Source organism: Anolis carolinensis, chromosome 6 (assembly GCF_035594765.1).
Source record: "Anolis carolinensis isolate JA03-04 chromosome 6, rAnoCar3.1.pri, whole genome shotgun sequence".
Classification (NCBI taxonomy): Eukaryota; Metazoa; Chordata; class Lepidosauria; order Squamata; family Dactyloidae; genus Anolis; species Anolis carolinensis.
The window spans coordinates 72549210-72569496 of NC_085846.1; the positions used below are offsets into that span (position 1 = coordinate 72549210).

General features: G+C 46.5%; 2 protein-coding genes across 5 annotated transcripts in view; one reads left to right on the plus strand and one right to left on the minus strand.

The window, feature by feature from the left end:
* The window catches only part of gadl1 (glutamate decarboxylase like 1), a 155543-nt gene that overhangs the window by 104411 nt on the left and 30845 nt on the right, over window positions 1–20287 (plus strand). The window lies entirely within an intron of this gene.
* On the minus strand, window positions 6918–8298 carry LOC134292637 (nanos homolog 2-like). 3 transcript variants are annotated; one of them, XM_062958199.1, is made up of 3 exons: window positions 7762–8298; window positions 7594–7632; window positions 6921–7507 (listed from the first exon to the last, which is right to left on the minus strand). In XM_062958199.1, exons 1-2 carry the CDS (start codon window positions 8281–8283, stop codon window positions 7603–7605), a joined length of 552 nt encoding a protein of 183 aa, XP_062814269.1. In that variant the 5' UTR covers window positions 8284–8298; the 3' UTR covers window positions 6921–7507; window positions 7594–7602. The 3 variants fall into 3 exon arrangements, 2 of the variants coding, with proteins under 2 accessions (XP_062814269.1, XP_062814268.1); XR_009999884.1 differs by having other exon boundaries at window positions 6918–7507; window positions 7594–8298; XM_062958198.1 differs by having other exon boundaries at window positions 6921–7632.

Here is a 20287-nt window from a genome sequence, read left to right on the forward strand (position 1 = left end):
GTTTACCAGATACCTAATGATATTGGTTGTTGGGACAAAATTTAGCTTTTGAAGGGTAAAAAGAGAGTGGCTATAAGCTTCTTATGGTACAATGCCATATGCACTTATCTTAGGAAAAGGTCCCATTTTATTCAGTGGGGCTTATGTCTCAGTGGGCATTTTAGGATTTCAATGTAATTCTGTAAGAAAAGCTACCTAGACATCAGAAAAATTGACCAGATTGTACTTGCAAGCATGAATTGCAAACATGACTTATTTATTAAAGGATATATACAGGATAATATCACAGTACATTCACCAGGTATGTGAAATCTAACCCCCTCCCCATGCATGCACACACTAGACTATATACACAGTAAGAAAAATGGGAGATTATACCAAGGTCAGAAGAAACTGAAACATTCAAAATATAAAGACTGAGAATTATATGAAAATTGGTTGGGTGCTATTCTCGAATTGGTCACCAAATCTACCTATGTAAATTGATCACTTTGATGATTTTTATTTCACCACTTTCAATACAACTTAGATAGTTAAAGTATTCTCAATATTTGAATATTGCCATTTTATGTCCAATTTATTTGATGTCCATTTATTACTGTTTGTTTTTTCTTTATCACAGCTGTGCCAATACAAACAAAACACATCATGTTAAGCATGTCATGATACATTACTGTAACACAAGGGTCAAATTTAGAAATTTATTTCATGTGAGCCCAAAGTACTTACAAGCTATATCCGTGTGAAATATTTCCATGTTGCTTCCTTCTAGTTGTGTTCTGATTGGCAAGGTCAATACTGCTGTGACTTCATACTGGGAGCCACTGTATTATTCAATCACTCTCAATATAGTAATGCAACTGAATTACTTACCACCAGTGGAGCCTTTTCATCCTGTCTATATATGAGACCTAAGGCCCATGTGCTTCCACGCAGGAAGCATGCCCAGAACAGTGGTTCATACAGAAATAAGAGAAGGGTTATCTACTTGCTTTAGGTAGGACTGCTGTATAATCCGAAAGCCAGCATGCCTTTCAGTTAAATCCAGAAAAAAATCAGTTCTACAATATCCTCACCCAGATTCCATGAAGTAGGAATTATTTGGTGACATTAGCATTCAGGAATTTTGTGCAAAACAGGCATTTTTCAAGCTGCTGCAGTCATCTCTAGTTTTATAATGCCTTCACAGTGGCTTTGAACATTTTTTCTAATTACTAATTCAAAATTTGTAGATGGGTTTTTGTGCAATTGTAATATTTCTACATTAGTCTCCAAGGAGACCTTTTGCATTATTGGACAATCCAATGAAGATAAAGGTCTTGAAGAATACATATAACTTGGCAGCCTACCCATTCCTTATGAGATACAGTTTTTTCTTTGAAGATTTATTGTCATTCAAACAAGGTAGACAATTCCAATCAGTGTAGTATTTCTCCCCAAATTAAATAGTCATGGAAAGCTAGTTTAACTCTGTCTTCATCACAGAGCAGTGTGACTTGCTTGCTCCGTCTTCCATTCTGCATCTGGTTAGCCTCTTCTTCTAATTCAAATCATGTACATTTCTGCATGAAAAATAATTGTAAGAAAAACCAAATGTTTCACTTCTGGTAATTTAAGTAGAATGTACGGCTGAATAATCAATTGCTGAATAGTAAGTTAATATGTGTAATATCCATTGGTTTGGTAGATCTTCTGAAATTGGGACTACTTTTTTAATGTAGGCCTGAATACAAATGGTAGTCCCAGTTTTCTTCAGATCTTGTTCAGTTTCTTATGTTGCTAAATCCAACTTCTTCTCCAAACTGCAATAAATCTACCAAGGTTAGTAAAGGCATAAAAATCTCTGAAATAATAATAGGGTGAAGGTAAAGGTTTTCCCATGACATTAAGTCTAGAAGAGCTGGTGTTGTCCGTAGATGCCTCCAAGGTCATGTGGCCAGCATGACTGTATGGAGTACTGTTACCTTCCCATCGGAGCAGTATCTATTGATCTACTCACATCTGCATTTTTTCGAACTACTAGTTTGGCAGAAGCTGGGGCTAACAACGGGAGCTCACTCTGCTCCCCGGATTTGAACCACCGACGTTTCAGTCAGCAAGTTCAGCACCTTAGCCAGATCAATTGCTAAATGGTAAATCATGTGTTTTTCTTGGCTATGTGCCTCCAAGTCAACTCTGACATATGGCAACATTATCATGGATTTTTTTGGGCAAAATTTGTTCAGAGGTTTGCCATTTCTGTTCTCTAAGACTAGGAATAAAACTTGCCCAAGTTCACCAAATGAGTTTTCATGGCTAAGCAGGGAATCTGGCCTTTTGTTTTACCAGGGTCCACATTGGTTCTCTGTTATAAGTCACAACTTACATAATTCCCATTGTTTAATTGGATGTAATTTAGCTGGCATTATCATTTGGCTTTAGGCCACTATGCAGGGAAAATGACAATCTAAAATAGGCTTAATGATAAAATCTGCTTTCCAAGATATCTTTGGTATCAGTTTTCATCTTTACAACTGAATATATACTCTTTTTAAGGATATCACTTCCATTAAAAGTGTTTTAATAATAATATTGCTGTTGTAGGCAAGATAGTGAATTCTGAAATTACAGCATTTGTGCAGTTTCTCAATTCCTTCACTAGATGGGGATCAGAAGCAACATAAATGATACTGCTCTCCTCCATTCTCCTTACCTCCATCACTGTCCACATATGGGGAAAATGAAAACACATGATATTGACTCTCTCCTTTGCCAAGTACTTAAACTTCTTTTTCCACTCCCATAAAGATTAATGTTTTTTCCAGAATCCTTTGGGAGGTTAAGCTAAAGAGAGCTGGTTTTGATTTATGTCAGACTGTTAAATCGCTACATGCTATTGTTACTCTAATTATTGTGTAGTTTATTTTGCTACTCATTACTAATCATAAAGAGGCCAATAACCACAGAATAAGATCAGATTATTTTTGCAGTGAAGAGATCAGCCTAGTGTCCAGACTGTACCTTGGAAACAACATGGAGTTACAGAACACCTTATACTTGAGTCACTTTCTGCTTTTGCAATATTCCTTCCCATTTATAATTTGGAATCAAGGCTACATGGCAGGAAAAAACTGCCAAAGCTGGTAGAATTTAATAGAGATTGTAGCAACCTGAAGCTACACAGAGACAGATTGCCAGAGAAAATGTGGCCCCTGGATGAATGAAGATCTTGGCAACTTGTTCTAGTTCGTAAGATAAAACTGTGGTATTTATTCTGTTAAATATTAAAAAAGGGTTTTCATATGATAGGAACTTTAAAAAATCAAGGAACACATGGTATAGAGCTGTTTTACACTGAAGGCTATTGCAAATGTGGAAAATTTCCAATTAGAGAGTACTTTTGAGTAGGGGAAGATAAGCTATATGTTTGCATCACTACCTCATTATTTCACATGGAAGGAAATGCTGGGATAAGTTAGTCTGTGCAAAATATATTAATGTAACTTCTACAGTGAAATAGTTTTATGTGAAAGTGAAAGAATATGTGGATCATACTTGCCTGCCCTAGAGAAAAGGAATTTGCATTACAGTAGAGCAGGGGTCCCCGAACTAAGGCCCGGGGGCCGGATGCGGCCCTCCAAGGTAATTTACCTGGCCCCCGCCATCATGTATAATATAATATTTTTATATCAGTTTTAATAATATAATATATTGTATATACATATAATATATATTTTTTATATTTATTGGGTTTTTTAATCTTATAAAATAAAATAAGATTACAACGAAAGAGTGGGAACATTTTGGTTGTGTAGAAAGTAGGAATATAAGGAAAAAGAGAAGCTAAGAGAAAGAGGGAAGGGAAAAAAAGGAAGAAAAAAGAAAAAAGGGGGGGAGAATATATATATATATATATACTCAAGTATATATTTGAAAAGAAAGTTCTAACAATAGTGAATTCTAAGGGAAGTGAAATATATTTATATATATTTATATATATTTTTAAAAAAGGAAAAAAATTAAAAAAGGAAAAGTTTGTTGACCTCCTTCTTACTTTGATAGTCCTATAGTTTATTTCAGTCCATATATTCTTGTTACAGTTCTACTTCCCCACTGTCTTCTTCTATTCCTTGAGATTGTATACTTTCAACAAATGAGGTCTATCTTCATTTGTTTCAAATAGTCTTTTACAAGGTCCCAGTTAGTTTCTTTTTTGGGTAAGCCGTGGTTGGGCGTTAACCAATATGTAAGTCGGTCCATGGACCGACTATACATATAATATTGATAATAATATTATCATTTTATACAATACAAAACTAACAATAATATATAATAATATTAATTATATGTTATATATTACATATAATATTACAGTATAGTGGTATAGTTCAATATAGTATAATGCTAATATTGTGCTATGCTAATAATACTGTATGTACATACAGTTGCTCTGAGTTCCCTTCGGGGTGAGAAGGGTGGGATATAAATGTAGTAAATAAATGTAGTAAATGATTTTGGACTTAAATAATTCTGGACTTAAGTTCACCCAAAGTCTGAAATGACTTGAAGACACACGACAACAACAATCCTAATTAACCTGACTATCTCATTGGCCAGAAGCAGGCCCACACTTCCTATTGAAATCCTGATAGGTTTATGTTGGTTAAAATTATTTTCATTTTTAAATATTGTGTTGTTCTTTCATTGTTATTGTTGTTGTTTTGCACTACAAATAAGATATGTGCAGTGTGCATAGGAATTTGTTCAGTTTTTTTCCCCAAATGATAATTCAGCCCCTCAACAGTCCGAAGGATTGTGAACCGGCCCTCTGCTTTAAAAGTTTGAGGACCCCTGCAGTAGAGTCTCACTTTTCCGACATAAACAGGCCGGCAGAATGTTGGACAAGCGAATATGTTGGATAATAAGGAGGGATTAAGGAAAAGACTATTAAACATCAAATTAGGTTATGATTTTACAAGTTAAGGACCAAAACATCATGTTATGCAACAAATTTGACAGAAATAGTAGTTCAATACGCAGTAATGCTATGCAGTAATTACTGTATTTATGAATTTAGCACCAAAATGTCATCATGTATTGAAAACATTTACTACAAAAATGCGTTGGATAATCCAGAACGTTGGATAAGCGAGTGTTGGATAAGTGAGACTCTACTGTACTTAGTTACTAGGCTTGATCGATCCATGAAAAATTTGATTCTAAACTCGTTTCAAAACTAGAGGGGGCAGTTTTTCGTTTTTGTTGCTAATAACGAATTTGGCCCCCAAAATTTTTCGAAATTAACGAAAATTCGTTATTTTCGAAATTAATTCGTTAATGGCGGACGCGCATGCGCGGTGGCCCAAAAACAGCCCGAAGGGGGGGGCTTAGGGGGCTCTCCCGCCCTCATTTTTTGAGTGATCTTCTTCAAACTTGGTACAGTGGTAGAACACATTTAACACTGATAGCTCACCAAAATGTGGAACGTTTCCCTTATCCTCTGATTTTTGGCAAATTTTCATAGCTTTTATAATGAACCATTTTTTAATAATTGCAGAAATCTGTTCCTGGTTTGAAAGTCTTATTTCCTGTTAAATTGGGTTGTCTTTACTGTGAAAGTCATTGCTCTACTTTAGAAACTTTGTTTTTGTGGCTGAAACTTTGTTAAATTGGTGTAGTCCCTGCATGTGTGTGTGTGTAAAGGTATCCCTTGACGTTAAGTTCAGTCATGTCTGACTCTGGGGGTTGTGCTCACCTCCATTTCTAACCCCAAGAGCCAGTGTTGTCCATAGACACCTCCAAGGTCATGTGGTCGGCATGACTACATGGAGTGCCATTACCTTCCCGCCACAGCGGTACCTATTCATCTACTCACATTGGCATGTTTTCAAGCTGCTAGGTTGGCAGAAGCTGGAGCTAACAGCGGGCGCTCACTCTGCTCCCGGGATTTGAACCTGGGACCTTTCAGTCTGCAAGTTCAGCAGCTCAATGGTCTTTGCCTTGGCTGCCTTCCAGATCAGGCTTATAACCAGCCTATTATGGGCCACAAATTAAAGAAAATTCAATCCCATTTAAGCACAACATGAACAGTTTTGATGCCAAAACCATAAACTCTGTTTATTAAACTCTACGATCCAAACTTTAGAACAACTTGCAAACAATTGAAGGTTAGACCACAGTAATAATAACCAATTCTATTCCTTTCCAAAATTTAAACATAAAATAGTATCTTTCTTTCCAATAGCATATAAACTTTTCCTTTCTTTACAAAACAAAATTCTAGACAGTAGCCATTTAGAAGATATTTCTATATTTTCCCTGCAAAGGATAGGGCTGCATCCCTCTGGAGACACACATGATAACCCGGACATGATATAAGGCACTTATATACGTTAAATAAACATGATGTCATTGCATATATAAAAGAAGCATGATATTAGGCAATTATAGTTGCAAATAATATAATTAAACATGTAAAAATTATACATCCATACATAAAAGAAACATGTAAAGTAACTGCATATATAAAACACAATATAAAATATGATATAAGGCAATTACAGATGTCAAAGGAACGTGATATTACATATGTAAAAAACATGATTATATGTATAAAAAAGCATGATACAAGGTGTCAGGATCTAGGCTGCTGGGCACCAATAACCATACACTGAGGCCAGATTCTATCTAATATCTTTATTAAAGGAATATATAAAGTCAATAAAAACAAGTGTAGAATAAAGTTCAGAAGCAGACCTTTCAAATGAGGCCAAATATAGTCCAGCAGATTATTGTCCAATATGAAATATTAGAGTCCAAAGATTATAATCCACAACACAAAGATTATAATAACCGCAACACACGCTTTGCCAAGCAAAGCGTTGGGAAAACAGAAAAAGTCTTGAATCCAATGAAGCTTGACACAAGGCTGAAAGTTACTTGGAACGTGGCTGGAGCTGTGGCTAAAGGCAAAGCAACTTGAAGCATGGAACAAGATCTGTGGTAAATCCGTGAGACGAGGACAAGGCTTGGAACTAGATTCAGGAGGCAAGGAACAGGATTCGAAGTCCACACACACATGACCTCTCTCCAGGAGCTGACGAATTGACTCCGCAAGGAATCCTTCGCGCAATTTCCCTATATTGGGTCTCGTTTCCCCAAACAACAATCACTTTCCCTAGAGAACAGGGAGCGAAGGAAACCAGCTTGCAGGTGCAAGACTCCCCGTATTTTCTCAGGGGAAATACTTCTAATCAGTGGCATATTTGGCAGCAAGGCGAGCAGTACTTCTAAATTTTTCTCTCGATCCTCTATCAGTCGTGTAAGCCTGTTTTCTCCCATAAGGGGGAGAGTTCCCACCAAGGTCAGGTTTAATTGGTTCTTGGACTAGAACTTCAGGCAGCTGCCAAGGCTCTGACTCCGACCGGAAATCTGGGGAAAACTCCATATTTTCCTCCTCATCTGCCACAATACTGTCAGGAATAGGACTGCAGGGCCCATGAATCATCACACTAGGCAACTGACACATCTAAAAGAAACACAATATAATTAACCTAGGTACAACAAATGTGAAAGAAGGCAACAATATACATAAAAAAACATTTCTGGACTCACAAATGTAGTCTAAGAGAATTGGGCTTCCATTCTCCAAACCTGAAACAAAGTGGGAGGAAATGTAAAGAGTGTTAATGATGCTCGAAATCAAATGTTGTTCTTTTACAAAGTCAAACTAAAACTAAGAATAAATGCTTCGGTCTTCTCCTGATCTTCTTATCTCCTCACCTTGCGTCCAGCCGAGTTACGTCCGCACTTGCGATACAGCGACCTCTTCCCTTGGCTCAGTGGGCAGTATTTTAAAGTATGGGCCTTTTCGCCCGTGGCACCGCAGAGCGGACAGGTGTATTTGCGCAAGATGGGGCACTCCACGGTGCCGTCCATCCCCTTCAGCCGGTGGGACGAATAGACCTGCTTGGATTCCCCGTTGTGTTTGCAGAAATTGCAAATCTCCTTGTTTTGGGAAGCCTGGCCATTGGCACTACCTTTGGAGCTCTTGCTGCTGGAACTGCTTCCATTAACCCATTGTGATGCTGTTTCAAAGTTGTCCTCGTTGAGGACTAGCTGCATGTCGTACTCCATTGTGTCCAAACTCTGAGATGGAAATGGGACCTTCTTGCGTTCCGCGATGATCTCCGTAACCACTTTCGCAAGGCTCAGATAGCCCTTCCATCTGTCAAAAGGGTTCTGTGCAAGATTGCACCAAGGGGTAAAGAACGACAGCCGCGAGAGAAGACAGAGGCGGTGCATCGTGGGAAACACGTCGACCACATAGGCCGACAAGGCCCACACGTTGAAATACTAGGCGTGCCACCGTTGGCCGGCACGCTTCCCTGTGAGGAAGAAAGAGGGGCCGCCGCCCCAAAGGAGGCTTCTGTGCAAAATCGCATAAAGGGGTAAAGAACGACAGCCGGCGAGAGAAGAGAGAGGCGGTGCATCGTGGGAAACCCGACCACGTAGGCCGAGAGGCAGCAAAAAGAAAAGAAAAGAAAAGAAAAGTAAGAAAAAAGCCACAGGCGACAAGGCCCATACATTAAGCCGGGCCGGCCACTGTTTGCCGGCACGCATCCCTGAGAGAGAGAGAGAGAGAGAAAAAAAACCAGAGGACACCGCCCCAAAGGAGGCTTCTGTGCAAAATAGCATAAAGGGCTAAAGAACGACAGCCGGCGAGAGAAGAGAGAGGCGGTACATCGGGGAAACTCGGCCACGTAGGCCCGGCCGAGAGGCAGCAAAGACCAAAGAAAAGACAGAAAAAGCCACCGCCAAAAAGGCCCACACTATAAAATACTAGGCCGGCCACCGTTGGCCCGCACGATTCCCAGACAGGAAGAAAGAGGGGCCGTCGCCCCAAAGGAGGCTTCGGTGCAAACTCGCATAAAGGGCTAAAGAACGACAGCCGAGAGAGAAGAGAGAGGCGGTGCATCGGGGGAAACTCGGCCACGTAGGCCGAGAGGCAGCAAAAAGAAAAGAAAAGAAAAGAAAAGAAAGAAAAAAGCCACAGGCGACAAGGCCCATACATTAAGCCGGGCCGGCCAATGTTTGCCGGCACGCATCCCTGAGAGAGAGAGAGAGAGAGAAAAAAAACCAGAGGACACCGCCCCAAAGGAGGCTTCTGTGCAAAATAGCATAAAGGGCTAAAGAACGACAGCCGGCGAGAGAAGAGAGAGGCGGTACATCGGGGAAACTCGGCCACGTAGGCCGAGAGGCAGCAAAGACCAAAGAAAAGACAGAAAAAGCCACCGCCAAAAAGGCCCACACTATAAAATACTAGGCCGGCCACCGTTGGCCCGCACGATTCCCAGACAGGAAGAAAGAGGGGCCGTCGCCCCAAAGGAGGCTTCGGTGCAAACTCGCATAAAGGGCTAAAGAACGACAGCCGAGAGAGAAGAGAGAGGCGGTGCATCGGGGGAAACTCGGCCACGTAGGCCGAGAGGCAGCAAAAAGAAAAGAAAAGAAAAGAAAAGAAAGAAAAAAGCCACAGGCGACAAGGCCCATACATTAAGCCGGGCCGGCCAATGTTTGCCGGCACGCATCCCTGAGAGAGAGAGAGAGAGAGAAAAAAAACCAGAGGACACCGCCCCAAAGGAGGCTTCTGTGCAAAATAGCATAAAGGGCTAAAGAACGACAGCCGGCGAGAGAAGAGAGAGGCGGTACATCGGGGAAACTCGGCCACGTAGGCCGAGAGGCAGCAAAGACCAAAGAAAAGACAGAAAAAGCCACCGCCAAAAAGGCCCACACTATAAAATACTAGGCCGGCCACCGTTGGCCCGCACGATTCCCAGACAGGAAGAAAGAGGGGCCGTCGCCCCAAAGGAGGCTTCGGTGCAAACTCGCATAAAGGGCTAAAGAACGACAGCCGAGAGAGAAGAGAGAGGCGGTGCATCGGGGGAAACTCGGCCACGTAGGCCGAGAGGCAGCAAAAAGAAAAGAAAAGAAAAGAAAAGAAAGAAAAAAGCCACAGGCGACAAGGCCCATACATTAAGCCGGGCCGGCCAATGTTTGCCGGCACGCATCCCTGAGAGAGAGAGAGAGAAAGAAAAAAAACCAGAGGACACCGCCCCAAAGGAGGCTTCTGTGCAAAAGAGCATAAAGGGCTAAAGAACGACAGCCGGCGAGAGAAGAGAGAGGCGGTACATCGGGGAAACTCGGCCACGTAGGCCGAGAGGCAGCAAAGACCAAAGAAAAGACAGAAAAAGCCACCGCCAAAAAGGCCCACACTATAAAATACTAGGCCGGCCACCGTTGGCCCGCACGATTCCCAGACAGGAAGAAAGAGGGGCCGTCGCCCCAAAGGAGGCTTCGGTGCAAACTCGCATAAAGGGCTAAAGAACGACAGCCGAGAGAGAAGAGAGAGGCGGTGCATCGGGGGAAACTCGGCCACGTAGGCCGAGAGGCAGCAAAGACCAAAGAAAAGACAGAAAAAGCCACCGCCAAAAAGGCCCACACTATAAAATACTAGGCCGGCCACCGTTGGCCCGCACGATTCCCAGACAGGAAGAAAGAGGGGCCGTCGCCCCAAAGGAGGCTTCGGTGCAAACTCGCATAAAGGGCTAAAGAACGACAGCCGAGAGAGAAGAGAGAGGCGGTGCATCGGGGAAACTCGGCCACGTAGGCCGAGAGGCAGCAAAGACCAAAGAAAAGACAGAAAAAGCCACCGCCAAAAAGGCCCACACTTTAAAATACTAGGCCGGCCACCGTTGGCCGGCACCCTTCCCAGAGAAAGAGAGAGAAGACCAAAAAAAAGGAAATGTGGGCCCAAGCCCCTCAGACCCGGGGGGCCGGCCACCGTTGGCCGGCCCCACGCCCACACGCCGCAACCCACGGGGAAGGGCAGGCTTTCTTCACGTCTGCTTGCAAAATGTGGGCCCAAGCCCCTCAGACCCGGGGGGCCGGCCACCGTTGGCCGGCCCCACGCCCACACGCCGCAACCCACGGGGAAGGGCAGGCTTTCTTCACGTCTGCTTGCAAAATGTGGGCCCAAGCCCCTCAGACCCGGGGGGCCGGCCACCGTTGGCCGGCCCCACGCCCACACGCCGCAACCCACGGGGAAGGGCAGGCTTTCTTCACGTCTGATTGCAAAATGTGGGCCCAAGCCCCTCAGACCCGGGGGGCCGGACACCGTTGGCCGGCCCCACGCCCACACCGCTGGACCCACAGGGGGAAGGGCATGCTTTCTTCACGTCTGCTTGCAAAATGTGGGCCCAAGCCCCTCAGACCCGGGGGGCCGGCCACCCTTGGCCGGCCCCACGCCCACACCGCTGAACCCAGAGGGGGAAGGGCATGCTTTCTTCACGTCTGCTTGCAAAATGTGGGCCCAAGCCCCTCAGACCCGGGGGGCCGGCCACCCTTGGCCGGCCCCACGCCCACACCGCTGAACCCAGAGGGGGAAGGGCATGCTTTCTTCACGTCTGCTTTCAAAACGTGGGCCCAAGCCCATCAGACCCGGGGGGCCGGCCACCGTTGGCCGGCCCCACGCCCACACCGCTGAACCCAGAGGGGGAAGGGCATGCTTTCTTCACGTCTGCTTTCAAAATGTGGGCCCAAGCCCATCAGACCCGGGGGGCCGGCCACCGTTGGCCGGCACCACGCCCACACACCACAACCCATGACACAAAGATACACTCCATAACAGCAAACCGTCTAGCCTCTGGAAAAATCTAGCCATTTCTGTAGTCAATGATTCCATTATATTGTGATATTTTGAAGCTAAATTCATAAAGTAAGCAATAGCAACATATCATTTCAGCATATAGAACGACTTCTTATGTCTCCTTGGTTGTATAACATGCATTTATGGTGCTTTATTTGGATAATAATAACCTGATATGATGTGTTATATGCTTTTCTTCAACAAGTCCAATCCAAGAAATCTGCTTATTTCAGCAGTGGTAGGCCCGTTTGGCTTTGATCAGTGAGACTCTTCTGTGTTCATGTTGGGTCAATAAGACATAAGATATAACTGAAGTCACAGTCAGCATACAGCATTACCAGCTTAAAAAACAGTGGTGTAAAAACACGGCTCGAGTCCGAGGACTGAAGAGGAGGTAGTTTGACAGTTAAAAAACTATACAGTGCGAAATACTATTGGCCTGTCAAGCTATTCTTAAATAGGCTACAAACGACCACACAGACCTATAATGCTTTTTGGAGGGGGAAGGTTTTAAGGCTCTGATGTTAGACACATGTTTCCATGCAGTTCCACTGCAGGTAAGACTAGTGTGTTCTTCAGGGGTTATTAAAGTTCTCCTGCAGATGACCTGGATAGAGGGAAATGACTTCAGTTGGTTGGTATACATACAGTTTAAGTAAACTTGAGGAAGTACAATTATGAAAGATATAGTGTGTAATGTAGTAGAAAGTAATTCAAAGTAGAAACAAAGCAGAAATGTGGATTCCAAAGGAAACATGAAGGCATTATTAAGTAATTGTTTTTAATAGCATAAGAGATTCTGAGTGGATTGATTCTCTACTTCTTACTCTGCGTAAGATTATCATCACATGCTCTCGACTACACCCGCACAAGGCAATGGTACAGTAAAAGAAGACAATTTTGAGAAGTGGTAAAGGCCAAGGTGTCCCACTTCTTTCAGTGATTCCGCGTGCGCGGCCAGAGGGCGAGGGGAACAGCAAGAAACAGTTTCCACGAGACGGAACTTGCGCCCACTCCTTGAAAGCAGCCGCAAAGGCACACGCCCTGACGGGCAATCGGCAACGTCCGTGTGCGCGGACAGTGGGCAAGGGGAACCAAAGGCGGCCGTTCTGCCGCCACATCGTTGAGTACACTTCCTTTTAAGGTGAATGGGACACTGTCCCACAGTCTGTGATCACTCCACCCTCGTTATTACCAACAGACCAGCAAGAAACAGTTTCCACGAGACGGAACTTGCGCCCACTCCTTGAAAGCAGCCGCAAAGGCACACGCCCTGACGGGCAATCGGCAACGTCCGTGTGCGCGGACAGTGGGCAAGGGGAACCAAAGGCGGCCGTTCTGCCGCCACATCGTTGAGTACACTTCCTTTTAAGGTGAATGGGACACTGTCCCACAGTCTGTGATCACTCCACCCTCGTTATTACCAACAGACCAGCAAGAAACAGTTTCCACGAGACGGAACTTGCGCCCACTCCTTGAAAGCAGCCGCAAAGGCACACGCCCTGACGGGCAATCGGCAACGTCCGTGTGCGCGGACAGTGGGCAAGGGGAACCAAAGGCGGCCTTTCCGCAGCAACAGCGTCAATCACAACCTCTCAGGGTGATGGGAGACTGTAACACTGTCTTTGATCATTCCACCCTCTTCTATTGTTTTACCCACAGGCCAGCAAAAAACATTTACCACTCGGCGAAACGTTCTGCCAACACCTTGAAAGCAGCCGCAAAGGCACACGCCCTGACGGGCAATCGGCAACGTCCGTGTGCGCGGACAGTGGGCAAGGGGAACCAAAGGCGGCCGTTCCGCAGCAATAGCGTCAATCACAGCCTCTCAGGGTGATGGGAGACTGTAACACTGTCTTTGATCATTCCACCCTCTTCTATCGTTTTACCCAAAGGCCAGCAAAAGGCAGTTCCCACTCTGGGTAACCTGCGCCCACACATTGCAAGCAGCCGCAAAGGAACACGCCCTGAAGGGGGAATTGCATATACCTCTAGAGTCTGGCGTCACGTAGTCCGAGAGGCAGCAAAAAGAAAAGAAAAGTAAGGGAAAAAAACAAAGGGCAGCAAAGACCCCACCCTGTGCCAGCCGGCCACAGTTGGCCGGCATGCATCCCGGAGAATTCGGCACGGCCCTCCCACAAAGTTTTTTTTTTTTCCGACTTAAGCCTCTACCCACAGCAACACTCCACCACCCCAGGGGAAGGCCGTGTACCTCTTCTATCGTCCTGCCAACAAGCCAGCAAAAGGCAGTTCCCACTCTGGGTAACCTGCGCCCACACATTGCAAGCAGCCGCAAAGGAACACGCCCTGAAGGGGGAAGGGCATATACCTCTAGAGTCTGGCGTCACGTAGTCCGAGAGGCAGCAAAAAGAAAAGAAAAGTAAGGGAAAAAAACAAAGGGCAGCAAAGACCCCACCCTGTGCCAGCCGGCCACAGTTGGCCGGCATGCATCCCGGAGAATTCGGCACGGCCCTCCCACAAAGTTTTTTTTTTTCCGACTTAAGCCTCTACCCACAGCAACACTCCACCACCCCAGGGGAAGGCCGTGTACCTCTTCTATCGTCCTGCCAACAAGCCAGCAAAAGGCAGTTCCCACTCTGGGTAACCTGCGCCCACACATTGCAAGCAGCCGCAAAGGAACACGCCCTGAAGGGGGAAGGGCATATACCTCTAGAGTCTGGCGTCACGTAGTCCGAGAGGCAGCAAAAAGAAAAGAAAAGTAAGGGAAAAAAACAAAGGGCAGCAAAGACCCCACCCTGAGCCAGCCGGCCACAGTTGACCGGCATGCATCCCGGAGAATTCGGCACGGCCCTCCCACAAAGTTTTTTTTTTTTGTGACTTAAACCTCTACCCACAGCAACACTCCACCACCCCAGGGGAAGGCCGTGTACCTCTTCTATCGTCCTGCCAACAAGCCAGCAAAAGGCAGTTCCCACTCTGGGTAACCTGCGCCCACACATTGCAAGCAGCCGCAAAGGAACACGCCCTGAAGGGGGAAGGGCATATACCTCTAGAGTCTGGCGTCACGTAGTCCGAGAGGCAGCAAAAAGAAAAGAAAAGTAAGGGGAAAAAACAAAGGGCAGCAAAGACCCCACCCTGAGCCAGCCGGCCACAGTTGGCCGGCATGCATCCCGGAGAATTCGGCACGGCCCTCCCACAAAGTTTTTTGTTTTTGCGATTTAAGCCTCTACCCACAGCAACACTCCACCACCCCAGGGGAAGGCCGTGTACCTCTTCTATCGTCCTGCCAACAAGCCAGCAAAAGGCTGTTCCCACTCTGGGTAACCTGCGCCCACACATTGCAAGCAGCCGCAAAGGAACACGCCCTGAAGGGGGAAGGGCATATACCTCTAGAGTCTGGCGTCACGTAGTCCGAGAGGCAGCAAAAAGAAAAGAAAAGTAAGGGGAAAAAACAAAGGGCAGCAAAGACCCCACCCTGAGCCAGCCGGCCACAGTTGGCCGGCATGCATCCCGGAGAATTCGGCACGGCCCTCCCACAAAGTTTTTTGTTTTTGCGATTTAAGCCTCTACCCACAGCAACACCCCACCACCCAAGGGGAAGGCCGTGTACCTCTTCTATCGTTTTCCCAACAAGCCAGCAAAAGGCAATTTCCACTCGGCGTAACCTGCGCCCAAACTTCTAAAGCAGCCGCAAGGCACACGTCCTGAAGGGGGAACGGCACCCTCTGCGTGCCAGGTCAAAGGGGGAGGGGACCCAAAAGCGGCCGTTTAACGACCACAGCGTAGACCACGGCATATAAAGGAGAAGGGACACTAGACAACCATTTGGAGAAATGCTGGCAAAGGCGGAGGAGTACCACTGTCTTTGATGATTCCCCCCTCCGAGTTATAAAGGCACCCTCCGCGTAAGCGGGCAGAGGGCTAGGGGACCCAAAGGCGGCCGTCCCATGACCACTGCGGCAACCACACCCGCTCTAGACAATGGGACACTGAAAGATGACAATTTAGAGAAGTTCTGTCCCAAGTCGAGGTGTATTAATTCCAGTGGATAAAGACATCCTCAAAGGTTCAGATGGACAGATAGTATACCTCTGTAAAGTGAGAGTCTGGCGTATTCCTACACCTGAAATGATTATCTGAAGTATCCACATCAAATATAACAGTGCTCTTTCTGTACAGGAGCTGCGAGGATCTGTAGAAGACCAAACAGTCATGGCTCGTGATGGTAATATTTCCCCCCCCCCCCAAATAAAAAGGGAATTGAATGAAATCCGAACAGAACACAAAGAGGAAGCATTATCTACCTTGGCTTTTATGGTCTAATTTTCCACAGAATATCCTTCAACCTCTACAGAGCCAGTATTACATGAGAGAAAACGTTTTGTAACTTCCGAATACAGAGATGGGCCAAAAGTATATTAAGTTCAACAGGGACAAATGAAAGATAGTACTTCTCTCCGCGATGGTTGTTCGGGAGTGGAACTGTCTCCCCCGGACTGTGTTGTAGGCCCCTTCTTTTGAAGCTTTTAAGCATAGGCTCGATGGCCATCTGTCGGGGATGCTTTGAATGATACTTCCTGCGTCTTTCTTGGGGGAGAACTTGATGGCCCATGAGTTCTATTCCAACTCTACTTTTCTATGATTCCATGATTACATGATTCGTGAAACGGCCCCTTGAGATGGATGAACCCAAAAAGGTCAGTGGGGCAACGTCGAGTGATGAAAAAGAGGAGAAAGGAAGGGAAAAGAGAGAGGAAAGCATTGTAGGATAGAGGAGAGAGTTGTTGGACAGAGTCCAAAGGGGCCACCCCCCCGCCCGGACGCCCAAAAAATTGGCCAAAGTTACTCTGAAGCAGAGTTGGTTAAAGGAGGAGAACTGTTGCTCTAGGAGCAGTCGGTCTCAAAATCCAAATCTGGGAAATTCAACACAGGAAGGTTGGCCTTCAGGAAAACAAGTTTCTCCACTGTTTGAGGGTCCAGCAAGCTGCGGTGGGGCGTGACTACATCTCCCGCTATGCTGAAGACCCTTTCGCTCTGGACGCTGGTGGGAGGACAGCTGAGGAACTGGCGGGCTACGTGCGACAGATCCGGCCACATGTGTTCGCGTGAAGCCCAATAGGACAATGGATCACAAGAAATTATCTCCGGAGGCTCCTCAAAGTACCTGTTGACCGAGCATTCGGCCGAGTCTACCTTTTGAGCAGAAGCCAGCAAAGAGGATTCTTCAGAGCAGGCAAGTATGGCCACCGTCTCTGCAAAGAAAACGTTTCCTGTTCGCGGCTGGAGATCCGTATCCCTACGGCAACCCCCTACCGGCTCCGCGGGACTTTCCGTCTCGCCACTAGCGCTAGTGCTTGGGGTGACAGGCAGTTCTGGAAGAGGGGCCGCTGTGCCCGTCTCCTCCACCCTGGCAGCAAAGACCTCCCTCACAAGGTCAACAAGTTGGGCCTTCCACATGGTAAAGTCTTTTGGGCAGACGTTGTACTTTAGCCGTGGATCACACAAGGCCGCCAGCATATGGACCTTGCTGGAAAGAAGTGGCTCTAGCCGTTTCCGTACAGCAAAGGACAACCTCCTCACCACCTCCTGGACCGGCGGTGTCAGCGGTCCAGCCAGGGAGTCAATTGTTCGACCGGCCCCAAGCCTTTCTAGGTGCCTCCTTAGCCTCAAGACCATGGGCACTGCCTGGCTCAGAAGAGCTTTTGATTCCGAAAGTGTCTCAGTGGCATGTTTGAATGGCTTTAGTACGTCTACTAGCTGGGAGATGGTGTCCCACTCTTGCTTAGTTGGAACAAGCTTGCTAACAGGCGCAACCAAAGTGAGGGAGATGCCGTGTACCGCCTTCTGCTGCTCGACCATGCGTTCGAGCATTTTTAAGGTTGAATTCCACCGAGTCGAGACGTCCTGGAGCAGCTTGTGCTGCGGGAGGCCTTCAAGGCTCTGCCTGTCTCTCAGCTGCCGGGCTGCCTTGATGCTCCGGTGGAAGTAGCCCGCGATCTTTCTACAGCGCTCGATCAGCAGGGAGATGTTTGTGTTGCTGCCCGACTGCTCTTCCTGGCTCTTTAAACCTTCCTTGACGGTATTGTGAAGCAAGTGGGCCATGCAGGACACATTCTGAAACCCGGCACTTTCAACCGCTTTGATCATATTTTTCCCTGCGTCCGTCACCATAAAGCCCCTCCTCATTTCTTCCGGCCTACACTGCATCCATTCCCCCATCATGTTTTCCAGATAGTTGCAGATGGTCTCTGCCTTGTGATCACGATCAACTACCTCCAATGCGAGGAGTGCCCAACGATGGGATGTATCCATAGTGCCTTCCTTCTCCCACCAATGTGCCGTGAGAGAGAGGTAGGAGTGGCCTCCTCCCAAGCTTGACCAAATATCAGAGGTAAAATGGATGTGTCCTCCCATGGCGCTACGCAACATCTGGATAATGCGTTCCTTACAGCCCTCGTACAAGCCGGGGATTACTTTTCTGGAAAAGGTGTGACGGGAGGGGATTTTGTAGCGGGGGCACAGTCGTTTCATAAGGCGTACAAAGCCTTCTTGTTCTACCAGGCGGAAGGGATGGTGATCTAGGGCAATCATCTCTCCCACAGTTTGGGTTATCTGCTGGGGTGTGAGCAATGTTTCCCCCGTTTTCTTTCTGGGTAATGGAATGGCCCAATCCTCCATGGTGGACTGTGTCCGCCTTCCACTATCTTCACCTGGTGAACTTTGCGTGCTAAGGCTGCCACTGGAAGGGCTTGCAGTTCCCCCTCCCAGCGAAATGGAGGGATGGTGTCGCTTCATGTGAGAGCTCAACCCCGAGGTCGCAAGATGTCTCGTGTCTCTGCCTCTGCTGATATTTGCCCCACAGTGTCTACAAACTGCCAAAGTAGAACTCTGAGAGTGGACATGGAAATGGTCCCAAATAAATGACCTTGGCCTCCCCACAGCCACTGTGGCGACGCCCTCAGAGATGGGAGTCGTGGGCACCCTTTCAGCAGCATGAGGAAGTCTACGTTTTGATGGTAGTACCTCCTCTACCTCCTCCTCACTGTCAGTAGCGGGTGGAGGGGTGGGGTTATCTATATCCTCACTATCCACCACCTGTAGTTCCAGGACGGCAACACCTGTATGTTCCAATGATCGTCCAGTTGTCTCAGCTCCATGCGACAGCCGGCTCCGGGTGGATGCCTGTGAACTGTCTGCATTAGAACAGCCTGGTTCTTCATCAAGTCCACCCACTCCCATAGTTCGGCGTTCCAGACGTATGGGACCCACCTTAACTTTTTTGGCCCCCCACAGTGTCCTGGCCGTGGCTTGACCACTACTAGGACTTGCTCCCCCAGACCCGCGTACAGCTGAGCGCTTCATGTCAAGGGGAGTGTTTTCAGGTAACAGAAGGGATGATGGTTAGGTGTTGTGTTACTGGTGGGAAATATTTGTTGAATCTTGATTGGCAACGTGTTATATTCTGGCCAATGTACTGTTGCAAAAGCGTAGTCTATAACATTTAGTTAGTTTTATTTATTTACAAGGGGATACCTGTACTTTCCAGTTCTACAGGAAAGTATGGGATATGCAACTCTTTCCCAAAGTTGTCTTGGGAAAATCAGGAAGCGTCCCTGGCAGACACACACACAAGGCAAGGCAGAAAGGCAAGCTTTTCTTTCCCCAAAAGGAGTTGTATTTTGAAGTGGATGGGATATGCAACTCTTTTTCAAAGCGTCCCTGCAGACACACACACACAAGGCAAGGCAGAAAGGCAGGCTTTCCTTTCCCCAAAAGGAGTTGTATTTTGAAGTGGATGGGATATGCAACTCTTTTTCAAAGCGTCCCTGCAGACACACACACAAGGCAAGCCACAAAGGCAGGCTTTCCTTTCCCCAAAAGGAGTTGTATTTTGAAGTGGATGGGATATGCAACTCTTTTTCAAAGCGTCCCTGCAGACACACACACAAGGCAAGGCAGAAAGGCAGGCTTTCCTTTCCCCAAAAGGAGTTGTATTTTGAAGTGGATGGGATATGCAACTCTTTTTCAAAGCGTCCCTGCAGACACACACACACAAGGCAAGGCAGAAAGGCAGGCTTTCCTTTCCCCAAAAGGAGTTGTATTTTGAAGTGGATGGGATATGCAACTCTTTTTCAAAGCGTCCCTGCAGACACACACACAAGGCAAGCCACAAAGGCAGGCTTTCCTTTCCCCAAAAGGAGTTGTATTTTGAAGTGGATGGGATATGCAACTCTTTTTCAAAGCGTCCCTGCAGACACACACACAAGGCAAGGCAGAAAGGCAGGCTTTCCTTTCCCCAAAAGGAGTTGTATTTTGAAGTGGATGGGATATGCAACTCTTTTTCAAAGCGTCCCTGCAGACACACACACACAAGGCAAGGCAGAAAGGCAGGCTTTCCTTTCCCCAAAAGGAGTTGTATTTTGAAGTGGATGGGATATGCAACTCTTTTTCAAAGCGTCCCTGCAGACACACACACAAGGCAAGGCAGAAAGGCAGGCTTTCCTTTCCCCAAAAGGAGTTGTATTTTGAAGTGGATGGGATATGCAACTCTTTTTCAAAGCGTCCCTGCAGACACACACACACAAGGCAAGGCAGAAAGGCAGGCTTTCCTTTCCCCAAAAGGAGTTGTATTTTGAAGTGGAT

What these genes read in the sequence shown, in the direction of transcription:
- LOC134292637 (XM_062958199.1), bottom strand. Translation starts at nt 8,283, where the DNA reads ATGCACCGCCTCTGTCTTCTCTCGCGGCTGTCGTTCTTTACCCCTTGG. An exon ending in GTAACTCGGCTGGACGCAAG is followed by an intron (nt 7,633 to 7,761) that starts GTGAGGAGATAA and finishes ACTTTGTTTCAG; the next exon opens with GTTTGGAGAATGGAAGCCCA.